Source organism: Anas acuta, chromosome 1 (genome assembly GCF_963932015.1).
Source record: "Anas acuta chromosome 1, bAnaAcu1.1, whole genome shotgun sequence".
NCBI lineage: Eukaryota > Metazoa > Chordata > Aves > Anseriformes > Anatidae > Anas > Anas acuta.
In genome coordinates, this window is record NC_088979.1 from 193,656,134 (window position 1) to 193,674,954 (window position 18,821).

At 34.7% G+C, this 18,821-nt stretch overlaps 1 protein-coding gene across 3 annotated transcripts in view; it reads left to right on the forward strand.

Annotated features, from left to right (window-relative positions):
• The window catches only part of LOC137849847 (guanine nucleotide-binding protein G(i) subunit alpha-1), a 36,000-nt gene extending 26,996 nt beyond the window's left edge, over nucleotides 1-9,004 (forward strand). For 2 of the 3 annotated variants that reach the window (XM_068669905.1, XM_068669907.1), the window contains exons 6-8: nucleotides 4,421-4,550; nucleotides 5,841-5,994; nucleotides 6,887-9,004. In XM_068669905.1, coding sequence (XP_068526006.1) covers nucleotides 4,421-4,550; nucleotides 5,841-5,994; nucleotides 6,887-7,077 — 475 coding nt within the window. In that variant the 3' untranslated portion in view covers nucleotides 7,078-9,004. The remainder of the gene's footprint in view (nucleotides 1-4,420; nucleotides 4,551-5,840; nucleotides 5,995-6,886) is intronic. The other variant, XM_068669906.1, reaches the window with a different exon arrangement.
• Nucleotides 9,005-18,821: the final 9,817 nt, after the last annotated feature.

Here is an 18,821-nt window from a genome sequence, read left to right on the forward strand (position 1 = left end):
TGAATTCAAAACTGGTAGTTTTTTAAGGTAGTACTTTATTTAGTGATGAAAGACTGTGATTTATGTTCCCTGTGATGTGAGGTTTACAAAACAACATTAATATTCTAACCAATTTATGTCCTAAGGCATCCATGATGAAAGCAAAGAATAATATAAATGTAATACTATTGTAACTACTCCCGATTAGCAAGAATGAAGAGAAATCTCAGTAAAAATTGCATTGTATGTATATTTTAGATTGTGTAGGCATAGTTGTCAGAACATCTATAGAGTAAATTTGTTCAGAATTGTCATGGAAAATTCTGGTTTTTATGTAATTGCTTAGTAAGTGTTGTAATATTGATATTTCAACATCACCAGTACTGTGGAAAATATATTTTGTTTCTTAATTTTAAGGGTTTAAGTGTATGCAGTTTTTTCCTCCATGAAATAATAGCTCTTAAAGTGTTCTGAGGAATCCTTTTTTCTTTTTAAGTTCTTAAGGAGTAATCTTGGAAATGATTTTGAAAATGCTTATGAAAATGTTTTTGTGGAACATATTAAATGGGCAATAAGAATGAGGATTATCGCTTGCATAATAGTATACCTAAGCAGAAGACCTTGTTAGAGGTTATAATAATTCCAACAGGTTTTGGTCAGAAAGACAAACCTTTTTTTTTTTTTCTTTTAATGTTTCCTTCTCTACACTCTTTCTCTCTCTCTCTCTCTCTCTCTATATCTATATCTATATCTATATATATATATTTAATAGAAATCTAGTGACTCAGAACAATTTAAGATGTCTAAAAACGACAAATTGCAGCTGATGGGGGTTCAATTAATCTTATGTAAAAGATTATCTAAATCAGTTGGTTTTCTATCTAAGTTTGTACCCCACACCTCCTCTTACAACCTGGGGAAAACAGAAAAGTGAGATGATCAAAGATGCTTTCAGTTTTAATAAAACTGAGACTTTCCAGATAGTTATCTTACCTTTTTTTGGTAACCACCCACCCTACCTTAAAATATTTGTCAAATAATAAGTCTTCTACAAGGTTGGGGCTTGGAGGGAGAAAATAAACGACTTGTATAACCTTAACAAACTAAAAAATCACAATAAATAACTGGTATTCTTTTGGCCTATGTCACATTTTTCATATTTTGTATGGGTACTGGAATCATATTCACAGATTAAATAACCTGAAAGAAGCAGAGCATGTCAAATCTGGCAACACTAGTTACAAAAACACAACGTGGTAATGAAATACGTTGCACAAATCCTTAAATTTGCACAATTGCTGATAAACCCTTTAGAGAGCTACCTATATAGCTAAGTAACATAGATAAGTAGGGTGATGACTGCAGAAGCATCTTTAGTGCTTTACCTTTAGTTCAGTGAATTTGTCTTAATATGGCATAGCCACCAATCTCACTGGAAATGTTTGCTTTCTTTAAGGAAATGGAATGGAAAGTCAATAAAGCATTTCTTTAATGACATCATTCTTTAGATAAGGGAGGTAGATTTGGCTGTTACAAACTTTCTTCCAGCACTGCATTGTATTTCTTGTAGTTCGTTGTAGACAAATTTATCATGAATAAGCAATACATGATTCTTTTGAGTAGCTGAACCATTGACTGCAGTATGAGTTCTAGAACCAGAGGCAAAGGACGGGCTTGCACAAAACACTCACACATTAGGAGGAGAAATACGTAAAGCATTTAAGCTTCTCATTCTTTAAAACTTTTAAATTCGTCTGCAGGTCAGGCAGCTGCTGTCAGTGTTTGTGTGCTGGGGCTGTTGCCTAATAGTCTGTATATACAGGCTTCGAATGGGGTAGATGCACGACTTAGGAGCTTTGAGACCGCTCTGTTTGGAATGGCTAATTATTTGGAAAGATACTGCAACCTTATCTTTTTTCTTTTTTTTCTTTTTTTTTTTTTTTGAAGAATTTTTTGTGCCAAATAATTCTTCTGTGCCTGTATTTCTCTGTACTGATATAATATGTAAAAGAACCTTCATGACAAAAGCCAAACCATCAGGCTCTTACTACTTTCTGTTGAGATGTTCTGTCCAACTGGTGCCAAAACTTCACCTAGCACTAAGTTTTAGCATGTAAAAAAATCAAAATGAGTGCGAAAAGGTGTTTTTCGTAAAGTACTGGACATTTCAGTGCACTGTTAGAAAGACAAACCCAAAACCAGACATCATTGGTAAAATAATGCCACTGATGGAGAGTCTATTCTGAGCTGAAACAAAGATTTCTGGTGAAAATCAGCATCTTCTCATATAAACTGAAAATTACACTTTCTTTTATCTTCTGGAAGTCTTCAGTCTTATGCATTTTTCCGCACTTCCCAGAATCCATCCTGGCAATGTAGTCTGCACAAGTCAAAATGATGATTGGCATAATGACCATGAAATACCATAAAAGCACCAAATGCACGAGGATGTGCATGAGGATGTCATATTTTTGCAGTTCTTTGAAAGAGTTTTTTTTTTTAACACGGTTCTTTATTCATGTGCAATTTTGTGCCATGTTTCCTTACACATCTCAGTTATCATCTTAGTAATAATATTTTTGTATTGAGTGGTGCCTTATGATATGCAGTTTGATATTACAGCACTGCCATTGGTACAAAGCTTCTAATTTATCATGTTCCTTAAAAGCTAGTATCCACAGAAAATGTACAAGGAACAATTTTCTTAATTTCTTACTTATTTATATTCTGGTATGTTCTATGAACAATGAGATATGTTGTTGTTCAAGCCTACATGCCATGCTGTCTACCAAAAGACCTCAGTGAATGATTCAGTCCATGCTGGAATACCTTTACAGGAGTTATAATTATGTGTCTTAACAGTTGTTACTTTAGAATTCTTTCCCTGGTCATATGGCATTCTATAACCAAATAAGGCTTTCATAGAATCATTAAGGTTGGAAAAGCCCTCCAAGATCATTTGGTCCAACCATCCCACTACCACCAATGTCACCTACTAAACCATGTCCCTAAGCACCACATCCAACCTTTCCTTGAACACCCCCAGGAACGGGGACTCTACCTGTCATGGGCAAGCCATCCCAGTGCCTGACTGCTCTTTCTGCTCTTCCTCCTAACTAGGAGGAAAAAATCAATTTTTGCATGATAGAGTATTTGCTAAGCAAGCCTGGGAAGTCATATGATGACCTTTTCACATTGTTTTGAAACTGTAAGTAATCACAAGAATTTGAAACAAGACTTCTTGTTCTGTGACTGACAGGAAAGAGACAGGTGAAAAAGTCAGTGCTCTGTCCTACTGAGAAGATTCAGCTATGTACATTTGTTTCAGGATAGCACTGTTACCCTCTTTTTGATGAAGTTATTTATTTATTGGTTTAGTTCATTATATCTGGCCTCCAAAATACTTGAAGTACATAATGATATGAGAAGTTCAGTCGTAGCTCAGAACAGTTAGGAAATGGCCAGTAAGGAACGTAGATAGCAGAGAAAAGCAAATAGCGTTATAGAGTAGTAATTTGTTGATCATCTGCTGCTAACTTCTGGAGTGTGGTCTTTTCCTTTTACTCTATTCCAGGAAAGCTGAGAATTCAAAAACGAAACCAACAAACAAAACACCTTTATATCTCATTTTTTCCACCTAACTGCATTTCCAAAAAGTGTCTTTATTTGAGGGGAAATTATCATTATTCCTTATTATTTGATGCCTATTTTGTCTTTTAAGAAGAGAATTTTAAAATAATGTTTAGTGTCTCATAAAAAAAAAATAAAAAACCCGTTTAAACATGGTCAGCTGAAAAAATCAAGTTGTAATAGATTTTAGTAGAGGTGAGTTGAAAATCATCAGTTTTTAGAGATTCCAGGTTAAATATGAAAAACTGAGAAATATATTTTACATTTAGATTTGGATTCAGAATACTGAGCTAACAACAATAACAAAGTGTTGTTTGTGTCCAGCTTTCTTAGTATAGCATTTTTCTCCTGAGTACTGAAACAGACAGCTCTGCCCTTAGTTGTAAAGAATTTTATATTCTTGACCTTTTATTACTTAAGACTTTTCATTCATTTGGGAGAAAGATTGAAAAACTTTCATATAGTTTGCACTTTTTTAAGCTAACATTGTGTATTTTTTTCTATAGATTACAATTAATTTCATTAATGAAGTTATTTGTAATTGTACAATTTATTTATAAATAAGCAGTTTTATATACCTTTCAACTCACTCTCTTATGTTTTGAGAAATGTATAGTAAAACTTCTAAGTGTTTTTTAAGGTTGTTTTTATGCTGAAATGTTAAATTGAAATAAATGTTGCAGATTTTATGCTGTTTTTCAAAGTTCCTTGATCAAGCTTGCACAGCTGATGATTTCAGAGTTTATCACTTAACATTGAGAAAGCTGGAAATTCCAAAGTTCATTTCCTGCTTTGTACTTCTGTTTTACAGAATGTTTGATGTTGGAGGCCAAAGATCAGAGCGGAAGAAGTGGATTCATTGTTTTGAGGGTGTTACAGCAATTATTTTCTGTGTGGCGTTAAGTGATTATGACTTGGTTTTGGCTGAAGATGAGGAAATGGCAAGTACCTTGGTGTTGAAGTAGTGTAGTTGCTATATAGAAACTGAATAAATTTGAAAGGGAAGCTCAGTATCTCTTACGGTAGTACTCCTTTATAATACATAGTCTTTGTGTGAAAGGTTTTAGAGAAATGATGATAGTTTGTGCTTTCAAGTTTCAAAAATGCTTCCTCATATTCTCAGGCGTATATCAAGACAAGTATTCTTTCAGTTGCATTTTTTCATATTTCAAAGGATGCAAAAATTAATGAGGATGTCAGGAGTACACATCCTAGCATTTTTAAAGGTGCTAGCAATATATAATAAGAAATGGCTTTTTCTCTTTCTACTTTCCTGCGTTTTGTTTCATTTCTTCAGCCTTCATGTTTTTCTTCTTCCCAAATGTTTTACTCAGTTCTTTTTCCTTAGTTGTAGAAATCTTTTGTTTTCTTTTTCCTTTTCTATGCTTTCTCTTCTTTCTAGATGTGACTCCTCCCACATCAATGTGCACAGAGTGTATGCTTTTTATTATCTGGGTAGTTGAAAGTGATGCTAGTCTGTTGTGTGTAAATCATTAACAGAGTCCTCGTGTTCTGTAGCTTCTTGCAAAATGCTGTTGGAGGAGGAAAGGAAAGAAAAAAAAAAAAAGAAAAAAAACAGCAAGTCAAATGTTGTCAAAATAGGTCATATCTGTTATCCTGCAACGTAAATGGCTGGAAGCATTGCCAAATTACTTTCATGTTAGATAATTTTTCTACAGAGTTATTTTATTTCTTTCTTTCATTCTTTATTTTTAAACCCACCAAACTGCTCTTTTAATTCTCTACTTCTTTGGAACTACTCATTTCCTTATGATGGAATCTTGACTACATGCAGAATTTAATTTTCAATTTTCAAAAGATCTAATAAGTGTAAGGCAAATTCAGGTTACTTGGAAACCTTTCTATAATATCCTTACTGCAAAATGTCAAACCACACTAAAAATTCCTATCATATTAGAAAAAACTTAAGCCTGGAAATGAGAAAAGAAAAATCAAAAAGCAGTTGCTTAAACCTTCATTGTATCATGGAATCATTTATGTTGGAATAAAACTTAAATATCGTTAGGTTCATGAAAGTGTTCTTTGGCCTTTCTGTGTTTCTCTTGGTAAAATATGGTTCTGCATGCTGGAAATTTAGATTTAGTCTTACAACTTACCTAGTTAATTTGTAGCTAACAAAAAATATGTATCCTGCTTTTACTGCTGAAGTCTGATAAAATACAGTAAGATTTGTTTGTTTGTTTGTTTGTGTTTTGTTTTCCAAATTACAGAATCGGATGCATGAAAGCATGAAGTTGTTTGACAGTATCTGCAACAATAAATGGTTCACAGACACTTCTATTATTCTCTTCCTGAACAAGAAAGATCTTTTTGAAGAAAAAATCAAGAGGAGTCCTCTCACTATTTGCTACCCTGAATATGCAGGTATTGGGAATGGGCAAATGTCAAGTAATTTCCTTATTTTTGATGCACAAATTAGGAGGAATTTAATAACTCTAGGTGTCTAAATTATTTCAGTAAAATGCAGTTTAAGTTGGTAGATTTTTTTTATGAGTCACAAATAAAATAGTGCTGAAGTAAGATTAATCTTTTCAACCAGATAAAATAATGCTGGTCCACTGGTAGCATTTACATTACTGCTGCAGTGCTTGTCAGCCTAATCTATTTAGCCCATTTTTTATTCTGTTGTCCTCCTGTCTTTTGTACTTTTTTTTTTTAACTGGGCAGAAATCCCTAAGCATACATCAGAGTTTATTTGAAGGGAGAGTATATATAAGAAGTAGTTGGCTTGTTGAGGAAATACATAGCAAAAGTTTATCTAATAAGTCTTAGACTAGTTATGTATCATTTTCATTGTAACTCCAGACTGTTCTATTGTACGGAAGATACTAGATTGGAGTCAAAAAAAAAAAAAAAAAAAAAAGGCCTAGGAGAAATATATATGCTATTTGTTTGTAACTTAATGGACATTGGCTGGAAATAAACAAACGTGTTAAAAATATAAAAAGTGAAAGTGAAGGAAGTAAAATATCCTAGTCTAGGGAAGAGCGTGTAGTCAGTAATGATTTGTTCCATCTACCACTGCAGTAAATACTCTTCCTGCAGTCCTTAGTCTATTATTATTAAAAATATGTCCATAGGGTTTCCTATACATTTTGTTGTAAAGCAGGGATTGTGAGGTTACTTAAATCAGCATACTCCTTTTTAGGTTTAAGTAGCTATTTATTTAAGTTACTATTTGGAAATAACTTCCCTCAAAGATATAATATACATCTTGTTCTTCCTGTTTGAAACCTGAGTAATTTTTTCCTTCTAGGATCAAACACTTACGAAGAAGCAGCTGCTTACATTCAATGTCAGTTTGAAGATCTTAACAAGAGAAAAGACACAAAGGAAATCTACACTCACTTCACATGTGCCACAGATACAAAAAATGTGCAGTTTGTTTTCGATGCTGTAACTGATGTCATTATTAAAAATAACCTTAAAGACTGTGGCCTATTCTAAGAACAGAGAAGAGGTTGTTAAATGGTAAATTATATGCCTGAAAAAAGGACTTAGGCATTTGGAACATGCCAATGTTGTGTGAAACTTGCATACGTATACTTAATTCTCTTTATTTTATTTTTAGGTTTGAAGAATGACTTCGCACAATTCTAATCTGATTGGTTTCAAGTTGAAAGAAATACAAAATATGTTGTGCTGAATGATAGATCAGTACTGTACTTGCCTGTTTTAACAGCTTTATTTATGTTTGTCTTGTAAATTTAAGTAATTAGGTAACACTGAGATGTCTTTTGACTGTATGTAAACTTGTAGTAATGTATTTGTATAAACGTTGAACGGAATATTTTAGTAATTTGGTGTCCTCTAAAATTTCCATGGTTTATGAAGATACTGTTAGAGGAGACAGACACTTTTTGCCTTTGGATTATTTAAACATCTTGTAAAATTAAATTTTCTTTTCATCTTGAGGGTGCATGCTGCCTTATTACTTTTGTTGGTAATACTGTATATGGCGTTAGCTTTTTTGATATTTAAACAGCCTCATACACCTGCTCACATTTAAAGAAACTTAACCAATAAAACTTGTTTTTTTGCCTTAAGTTTTGAAAAAACGTTTTTATAAATTTAGGGTAAATGAAAAAAATATTTTTAAAACTTAAATTCACAGCTTATGAAATCTGGGTTTACAGTCTTTGCAGCATAAACGTGGCAACACTGAGAAATTGAATTTTAAGGTTCAGCTATTATTGAAACTCATAGAAATGCAAAAAGGAAGTTAAAAATACACAAATACACTTGTAGAAAAAAAAAAAGAAACTGTGGTCTTTACTCACTGGAGTGAATGGTCTTTAAAAAATGCCATTAACAAAGGCAGGATTTCAGAGTAATATGATTTTATTATTATTATTATTATTGAGAATTAAAATTGTGTTCTCCTTTAACTCTTTGCTATCTTCTGGTAATAAAACTAAAACTATTTTGATAATTTAATAACCACAGAAATATTAAGTTCTCCAACTAGACATGGCACAACGTTTTCATGAATTAAAGCTATTTCCTATTGCATATAAAAAAGAATCTTCATTATGTTGAGTAAGGTGATTCAGTGATTTTGCAGATACTGATTTTTTTTTTTAATTTAGTGATATTTAAAGTCTCATACTCACTTTAAGTAATAAGTTAAAGATTGTGTTTTTCTTCTGGTTGTGCTTGCAATCTTAGGTATTTGTCATCCATTGCCTTATGGTTAGTGCCAAAACTGATTTTTATACCTATTTTAAAAGGAATAAGCTTCTATTTGTAAATAAGTTCATGGATGGTTGTCTCAAATGTATGTCATCTAGAAAATACAAACATACCAAACTTGGAAGTATGATTTTCTATACTTGTTTAGAATATTCCAGGCAGCTACAGTACACTGTAAGTTCTTTGAGAATAAGTCTTTGAATCTGTTGCTATTTTTCTATATTATCGTAGCTTATATGTTCTTAGAAATGTTCAACCAAAATATTCAACTCATTGTTCTGTTATTTAATTTTTAATTGTGCATATGTTTCATTTAGGCCTCAGCTTAAGTAAAACTGCACTTCTTATGCTTTGATGTTTCCTTTCTTAGGTACAGAATTAATACGTGTGTTTCAAATGAAAGGTTAGAAAGGAATTTCTAATTTATTACTGGAGGTTGTTAAATATATTCATACATTGAAATCTTTCAGCAGTTATCGTAAACAATCTGTATATCCTGGGCTGCTTTTAATTGTGCTTTACAGTTCTGGATATGTAACTGATTTTAAATCTCATTGAACTACTTTGTGGAAATTGTATTTACACCTACGTTCAAGTTGGTTTTTGTACTTGATGTAAACAAAAATTGGGATTAATCAAATTGCATAAATAAATCTAAATTTTGTGCCTTGCTTGAAAGAAATGTTCTTCCTTAAAGATGCTGATAGAAATATTTCTGCATCCATCCTATGGAGATAACTAGGTAGTAAAAATTAGAAGATACAAAGGCAAAAGTTTTTGCAAGAAACAGAAAAACAATAACGAGCATAAAATCGTCGTTTTCAGTTTAGTTTCTAAATATTTTTCCACAACTACTGTTCCTAACAGCTTCAATTTGAGAATTTTGGGAGTTTCCTGACTGGTATTTTCTGCAATATTTGTGTCTTAACACAGAACAAAATTCTGAAATACTTTTGTTTTTGAGTCCAGGAGGATGAGCTTGTCATTTTTGACTTACTGAGCTGACAGCTGGTATGTTTCCTTATGGATGTTCTCTCTGTAGTGGTTCTTTGTCTAGTTTTATAAAACGACTGTACAAAAATTGTTCATATTCAAATATTAAAGGCCAAGTATATAATTGATCACATCCATCAAGAACTTTCCAAAATTAGGTTGTCGGTAGAAATTAATTTGTTAAATTTAATTTGAGAACTCCTGTATATTTTAACAAAAGTGATATGATAAAAAGTTATATATATATTTTTTTTGATGACATATTCTAATAATTATCTGTACTGAAAGCAAATACTTTGATTCTGTTCTGAATTTGTCTAGCTTTGTCTTTCAGCCCAGTGGATCCTAATAATAACTAAGCAGACTGTTGATATAAATCCTTTCTCCTTTTTAGGTTGTAATTAGATGATACTGAATAATGCCAATACAAATATTACTTACATTTGACTGATCATATTATCATATAAAGTTGCCTGAGCTTCATAAATTTTAACTACATACTTTTTTTTTTTTTTTGATGTTGGTACATGCTGCAGTGGACTTGTCTTAACTACCTTGGGCAAAACTGTTTGAGTATCTTGAATAACAGAGTTGATCATTCTTTGTCCTAAGATGAAACCTGCCAGTCTAGGAAAAGCTATAAGAGGACTTACATGCAATGGTGGGAGCTACATGCTTAGTTTTCACTGCAGTTATAATAGGGCTTCACTCTATCTCTGTTCTGTCAGTGAGCTCCTTCTCAGTCTGAAGAGTCCAAAAGAAAGAAACAAAGGAGTAAATCTTGCTGGTCTGAGGACAGTCTTGAGCCTCACCAGTCTGAGCCTCTGTTCTCTTCCAGTTCACTCCTTGCATTTTTTCCACAAAAAAAAGTATCCAGGCAAACTGCTTTTTTTTTCTGGCATTAAACAAGGCAGTTCCTTCTACTATCAAGGTATTCCTTCAGACTATTTTAAGTTATTAACAATTTAGTATGTTTAGGGAATTGTAGCTCAATGGAGGCTTCTCAAGCCTTCAGGGTCTTGTGAACTTATTGTCCATGGTTGAAATCTCTAACTAAAACACAGTCATCATTAAGCATTGTTATTTGATCAGTTATTTGATAAGATCAGTTGTGAGGAAATGGGGTTTGGAACATCTGGTATGTGGCTTTACGATGCTACCTATTGAATTCGATAGAAGATTGTTTTGTCTGTGAAGTAGTTATTACATTCAATGACAGAGTCCAGGTTCATAGCATAGGAAGAGTAGTGTTTGCTGGATTTCAGCTCCTGTTTTGATGTACACAATTAGCAGCTTCATTATTTAAATTCTATGTGAAACCTTAGGGGGGAGGAAATAAATCAATCTGTAGCATGCTGAACAGCATGAGAACAAGTATGCATCTAGAATTGGGAAGAATGAAAATAAGTTTCTGTTTCAAATCAAGCAAAAAGGAAACCCTACCAAGACGCTAGCTATCCTACGGCGTGGATGTCTCTTCAAGTTGTTTTACCTCATATTAATAACTAATAGCCTGTGGGTCAAAGAGTAATGCCAGGATTGCAAACTTCAATTCTTTGACTATTTCATTTTGAAAAAAGTAGGAGGTGCAACAAGAGGCTGTAACGAACTTGTGCTTGAATAGTTCATAGCTTGTGAGAGATTACACTCACAAGGAAGATGAGATGGCAAAACAGGGAGTGGAAGTTTGAGGGGAACATATCATGTACATGTGAATATCTTAATTACCAGTCCTTATCTATACCAGGGTGTACCTGAAATTTTTGCAAAAAAAATAAATGTTGGTATTGTGGGCTCTGAAAAACAGGAATCTTAAAATTCAAGTTGCATAGGTGCAAGAAAACCATTTCTAGCTCTGATTCTAGAGTTCTTGCAAAGAAGCTGCTTTCGCAGTAGGTGGAACAAAAGATGGTTAAGACCAAATATGCTGTCAGCGGAAGTCATCGCAGCCCCACAGAACTTCCTGTTCCCAGCTCACTTTTTTATCCTCCCATCTCCTCTGTCTGTCTCTTGACTAATAGAGAATTTTGGGAAGAGGTGTTGCCAGTGTGCTTTCCCACTCATGATTGGGCTGTCCTGCATGCGGACATCGCAGGAATGGCTACTTTGAGTCCTGTGGAATATACTGATATTTAATTCCGCTTACAGACATCGTGCAAATGTCTGCATCAGTAATGTAGGAATATACAGGCTGATTTAGTAAGTGTACTTAAAACTGTACAGATGTATTTTGGAAAGCATGAAGAAAAGTAGCAAACCAGGAATCTGAGCAGGTGTAGTTTAGTTTCCGGAGTCTGATCACAGTGACGCAGGGCAAATCTCAAACACCTTTTACAGATAAGTGTCCTCGTTTCTGCAAGAATCAGAAGGCACTGTGAGACTGTAATGTACAAATAGCTGAGTGGGATAGACATTTCAAATCATACCACTTTATGTTCAGAAGGTCTAGGCCATGTGTCAGCATATAGTAGCAGTTGCCTAAACTGAAACAAATAATCCATTAGCTTTGTACTCAAAGCTAATTTGTACTCAAAGGTGTAATTATTTAACTTGAACTGTAATGTCTTATTATGAAAAAATATTTTGAGGTGTAGTCACAAGTTCAGACTATTCCTGTTTCAACATACTGATTCTTTTGAAATGGGTTGAAGAAAACAAAAATCTATTCTAAAATCACTATGAAACTAAGTTATACTTGTTTTGCATGCCAGATTTGTGTGTGTGTGGATTAAAACAAAGGTGCAATTATTTCTGTTTTGATTACATAGATCACAAACTTGAAATAATTTAACTTTTGTCAAAAGCATTATTAATAAAACCAAGATAATTTTCCACAAAGAATAATATTAAATTTTACTCGATGTGAATTGACAAAGGTTAAATTTCTATATACTTGTGTATATATGTATTTATTAAGAAGAAATTGAGGTTCAACAGTACATACTATAGAATATAAAATGGAACACCAACAACCAGAAAAAGTATATACAAATTATATTCATTTTTATACTTTATTGTAGCAAGCATATTTGAACTTGTATTTAAGATGTGATTATTTGTCCCATTTTTGATATCTTAAGATATCTGGAGTAAGATAACAGGAGTAGTTCATCACATCCAACTTGTGGTGATCTTTCCAGTATTTTTAATCTTTAACAAAAATACAGTTTTAATCCTTCATAATTACAAAATGTTACTTAAAAATTTAAGTCCAATTTGTCAGATACTGCTCATGGAAATGTGAGTACATTTTGTTAAATTCTGAAGATGTTGCTTGTAGATTCTGCCAGTATCTTTCCTAGCCAAGTTACATTGCTTCAGCTTAAATATCATTAATTTGCCTTGTTTTTCTACTTACAACTTAATTCTGTATGAAATTGTCAGTCCTTGGCCTTCTGAGTCTGTTTAAGGAAGGGATCGGAGAAAGTCATAAACTATATCATCTACTGAGACTAAAAACATTTTCAAGATGTTTGTAGTCAGTGAGGCGTATGAGATTGATGTTCTGGGAAAGCTTTAAAGAGAATACTCTGTGATGAACTTGACAGCTGTGTCCAATATTTGAAAGAAAGCAGCTCTTGGAGAGTGATGTGGCATAAAGTCCTCTGTATGTGCTTGCATCTGTTTTTGTTGTGTGGAGCTCCAAGTGGGAGGAGGCACACTGAGGTACATGCAGTCTCAGCTGCATACCTGTTTCCCAGATGAGGCTGTGAGATGCATGTGTATTTAAAGCCCAGAAGGTCTGATCTTATAAATATTGAGGAAAATAGCTGTGCTCCTTTCCACACGGTGTATTTTTGAGCCTGAAAACTTTTGAGCTGCCTGCTACATCTAAGGGACATGTCACTGGTGGCAATTATACTTGTTTAGGGCTTCACTCCAGCCTGCCAGAACTTCATAAGCAGGAATAAAAAGCAACCCGGCAAAAAGCCATACAGAAGAGGCCCCAGATTCTGCTGAGGAGGTAGGGAGAGAAAGAGAATGCTCCCCATAGGAGAGAACAGAGGTTGTGGGGGGCAGCTGCTACTCTGATCTTTCTTAATATTGTATTTGAATGCTCTCAGATTTAGTACAATTTTAGAAGAGGTGATGGCACCAGGTAAAAAAGTTGGTAAACTTTTTGGTTGGTAAAGTTGGTATGGTATATATATATATATATATGGTATATATGGTATATATAAAGTTTGGTGGAAAGTTGGTATGTTGTACACTGAATCCTGAAACACGTTGTCATACGTAGACTCTTAACCCTAGAAGATCTGTTTTCCTCTAGTTAAAAGCCATGCCAGAAAGAATAAAATGATAATATAGCTGGAGTGTGCTGGTCTTAAATGAGTTTTTCTTCACAACCAGAATTTTTAGTGATATAGAATTTCAAAGATGATCTAAAAGATGAATCCTGAGGCTGTTAAATGAGTTTTATAGTGTTTTAAATATTAAAATGTGGAGATAGGGACACGTTATTGCTTTTAACTTCATTTTCCCCCTGGTAAATCTGTGAAAGGAAGATTAATGGAACATTCAAAGCCCTTGGTGTGAGCCTTTTGTGATCAGTGCTGAAATACAATGTTTCCACAGTCTGTAATGGAAGCAGAATGAAGCATTTTAGTCTTCCATGGGATTGCAATGAAGAACAGATAGTGCTTCCTGGTAGGTCTGGTGTTTTTATCTGTTACAGTTGACATCTTTGATGAAGACAATAGACATAAAACTAGTCCCATTAAAATAAATAAATAAGTAAATAAACTACCAGAGTGCAAGTGTTAAAGTCTTTTGAGGCCAAACTGTGATAATGCTGTAGAAGGTTTGTGTGCATAAACTGACTTTCAGTGAAGCTGTAAAAGCAGTTGTTGTTTAATCACTTTCAAAAGGATTTTAGGAAACAATGAGACATTGTTGACAATGTTTGTCTCACTTTAATGTTCAGAATCTCGAGTTAAAGTAGTTTCCCAAATCTCAGAACCGTAGAATGGTTGAAGTTGGAAGAGGCCTCTGGAGGGCATCTGTACCAATACCCCTGCTCAAATGGGACACTCTGAGACAATTGCCCGGGACCACATCCAGGTATTTTCTGAAGATCTCCAAGGAGGAGACCCCATAGTCTCTGTGGGCAACCTGTACCAGAGCTCAGTCATCCTCACAATAATCAGGTGCTACCTGATGTTCAAATGGAGCCTCCTGTGCTTCATTTTGTGTCCATTGCTTCTTGTCCTGTCAGTGGGCACTGCTGAAAAGAGACCAGCTCTGTCCTCTTGGACACCCCTTCCTTCAGGTATTTATACACACTAATATCACCCCAAGCTGAATAGTCTTTCTCAGCCTTTTCTTATAGGAGAGTTGTTCCAGTCCCTTCATTATCTTCATGGCCCTGTGTTGGCATGTATGGTAATGAGTATGTGCCATTAGCCTATGGCAATTGCAAGGTAGTTTGGCATATTTAAAACACAGTGAAACTTGTACATCTAAGAAGAAACAAAGGAATGATCAAAAAGGAAATAATTTGTAAGATTAAAATTATGAAGATTAGGTGACAAAGGTTTGCATGCTTCCAATAACAATTAAGTGCATGATGGTGTTATGCCTGCATTTCAAAAACTAATTTATGAGGTAGGTTTATGCTGTAATTTTGGTGATAGCACTATACAAAGAATTGAGGAGATGATGGCACTAATAGTGTTACCGGTAGTCCTGCTGCAAGGTTATTCAGCTGGCAACTGGGGTACCAAAGTTCAAACACAATCTGATTTCTGAGGCGACTGAATTAGAGAAGTGCCTTCATGTCTGGGCTAGTAAGTACTCTGAAATAGTTCTCTTATTTCCACAAGGGTTAGAATCTATATGTATCGTTTACCAATCGTAATCATGCTTTCTTTCACAACAATTTTTATACCAAGTAAAATAAGTTTGAAAGAAGATCTCGGAGAGTTAGACGTTTGCTCAGATTCTTGCTCTGAACCGAAGCAGGTGCCAAATTTATTTGCTGATGTCTTGAACAATTGTCCTAGCCAGCTGTGTTATGTTGCATAACATTACAGCTGCCTTCTCACTTCACCTTTAAATGGTAACAAAATTAATCTTTTATACCTTTTTTTTTTTTTTCCAGATGCCACCTTATTTACAACAGCTTACAACATCTAATTCAGTTTGAAATTAATTTATGAACTATTTTTGGAACTACCAGCAAGCAGGAAAAAGTTACATACAGAGCTTGCTTGAAGACTAATCTAGTTCTCCTTTGTTGAGCTGCATGGATTCAGCCTATGAGACTTTCTTTACAACATATGTTTTTTAGTCCTTCAGTAATTCTTGCAATTCTTTCCTGTATCAGTTTCCAATTCTCCTTGAGTATCTTGAATTGCAAGGCTATTTATAAGTGAAAAGGGTTTAAAAGTGGAAAGCATTTTTTTTTTTTTTGAATTTTCCTTTTTATAAGATGAATGGGAGAAGAATATAAAATGAGTGTTTTACCAAAAAATACCAGTTTGAATCATCTCAACAAGGCTTCAAAATTTTCCATTCCCAAAGCTTAAATATTACTGCAGAGGACTGTAGATTGCTAAACAATTTTCTATACTTTTTTTTTTTCTGAAAACAGAAAAACATATTACCATAGACCAAAATATCCCAAACCCCGTCTACCCCATGCTATGAGACCAAGGAAAGATAGATAAAAATCAGAATGCAGCATTCATTTTACAAGAACTCGTTCATATCAAGGAAAGACCATCAATATGAGGAGTTTATCTAGAGAGCAGAACAGTACATTTCTGTAAAGGCATGCTGCTTCCCCACAAGTCTCTTGCCTGATCTGATTTTGACTAAAGATCCTCACTAATGCATTACTTTGCCCAATGCTCAACTGTCAACCATTTGTACTGGGATTCAGTTCCAGAGGCATGAGTTTCTACTACTTGGTTCAGAAGGTAATTCCTAGGAAGTTGGTTTCTTTCAGCTTTAATTCTCATTGCTCCTCAGGGCACTTTTGTAGGTGGGCAGTGGCCCAGGAGGAGTAAGCTGGACTTTTACTGCAGATATTTCTTAGGAAGAGTATTCTGCAGGGAAAATACTGTAGTTAGTGTCTGTACACGATTCTGTGCTTTAAACACAGTAAACAGGTTTCTAGCATATCATTATACCAAAATAAGGTATGTTGTTAGCCATTGTATCAGCCCAGCTCTTCTTCACTTGTGTTCTCTGTGGGTCTCCAGTGGTACATCATTCTGCCCCTCTGCACTGAATTATTTGAAAGAGATACAGAGCTCTGGTGAGAAGCTAACAACTTGCCATCATTTACCTTCCTACATCCATTAGTCTTTTAAATCTGATTTTCTTTCCGCTGTCAGACAGCATGGAGAGCATGCCACAGAGCCTCATAATCATGCAACAGCATAATCAACGTGCAAGTTGAGTCATAAAGATTCATTTGGTTTTCAGGTATGAATAACGGAGCAGTAAAAGCCAAATGACTGAACTTAGTGCTTTTGTGGAGCACTTGAGTGGTTTGCTTAATGGATTTTTGCTATAGATCTCAGCTAGCAGTGGCTGTCTGCTGCTTACTAGAGGATCTTCAGCTCAATAGGCAGATAGTTAATTTTGTGGCCTTGGTATTTTGAAATGCTTTGGGGAAAAAAAAAATGAAATTAAAAAAAAAAAATCCTATGTTGCAAAGTGTTTTATCCTAACTCTGTCTCTCCTCCAGATTTGTGATCTTCTGTGATATATGGTAAATGTCTCAAATATCCTTCCTTCCCCAGGTATGTCCTCATGGCCCTATTCTAGGTTTAAACATTTTATGGGACAAATTAACAGGAGTTCTTCCTCCCTCCCCTCCCCCCCTTTTTTTTCTTCCAAATTCTTCTTTGTTGTTGATCTGCTTTCTGTGTCACTATATACATGATACATGTCAAAAATGTTGGGAAGACTAAAGCACAGATGCTAAACAATCTTGGTGATACAATGATTATTTTGGACCACAATTATTAAATGTTTTCTCCAGAGTTTAGAAATATTATTCACGTTTTCTTTTTCTGTTTTGGGACTCTACTTAAGGATTTGGGGCCTTTTTCAGATTATTTTTAAATGCAGGCTTCCTGAAATGCCTCTGTAGCCTATCTTGGGCTATTAGCTCATGAAACACAGACTTTGGTAAAAGCTGAGTAGATTAATGAAACTGTGAACCAGTGTACGTTTTATACTTCTTTAGAGGCTTTTTTTTTCCCTCTAGTTATTTATGTACTGTGGCAATAAATGCACTTGCCAAGTAATGCATTTGATTTAGTGTTTTGTTGTTGTTGTTTTTATTATTATTAACAGAAGTAGGTAACAGGAAAGGCAGTGAATGGATCTTGGGGAAGAGGAAGCAGCTGGGGATGCCAGTGGCTGTGGGATTTGTTGTAGCTGAAAAATAAGATTTGAACGTCTCTGTTGTGAATGCTATTTTTAATGTTCTGGAGAGGAAGCAGATGGAAAGAGACTGACGGTTCTGTGGAACACAGAAAGAAAACAATGAACCCTTTTAAAGCAATATATAATCCTTACTTGTAAATCTCTCTTCTGTAATGGTCTCACTATGCTGATCATATGGACATACGGGCAGCCTCTGGCTGTCCTCCATGCAACTCCTGAGCTCCTTGCTGCATGTATGATCAAAGAAAGTTTTGGCATGTGTTTTTGAGTACTTGCTAAGTTGCATTTTTAAGTGTTTTGCGCACAACTATCAACTCTATCATGTGATTTCATAGTCCTGGCACTTATAAAAGTGCAGTTCTCAGTCACCATGGCCCTGCTGATGGAGAAAGGCACCTCTCAATTCTCTGCTGACGGTTTAATGGTGGTAGTCACAGCTGATCCAAGGCAGTGGACTGTGAAATAGAAAACCAAGCTGATTTGAGATGATTTAGAGGACTGACAAAATCAGCCTGTTTGTAAATCTTTTAGCTTAAAGCAAGCATACATCCTGAATTGGAGTTGCCGCATCTCCTAGACCGATTACTTGCTCTAACCAAGAATATAAAATCCTTTTGGCTTTGTTTCCATAGATGAATATTTGAGGTGAACTCTCTGGAATAGCGTTTCATAGAGACAAGACATGGGTAAGATCCAGATCCACAGCTCATTATGATGTGTAAGAAGTCATTCCACAATGAGAATCACAGCTGGGGTAGCTGGGACATGTGCAGTTCTTTTGGTGACATCATGATTTCCCACTCAAATAGGACTTCCCTGCAGTAAATGAACCTGAGGGGTTAGCCTGGTCTGGATCGGGATAGGAAACCTCTTTAGAGAAACACACAAACATCAGAGCATTCATCACACTTCATCCCTCAGCATTGCAATTTGGTGTCTTGTGTCTAGGGTATTTTTCTGGAAGAATGAAATGAAAGTTCTGCTCTGCTAATGGAAATGATGTAGGGTGATTATTCTATAACTGAAAACAAAGACTGAGACAGATTTCAATAGAATCTCTCAAAGACCATATTCTGGCATATCTAATTCATTATAAGAAC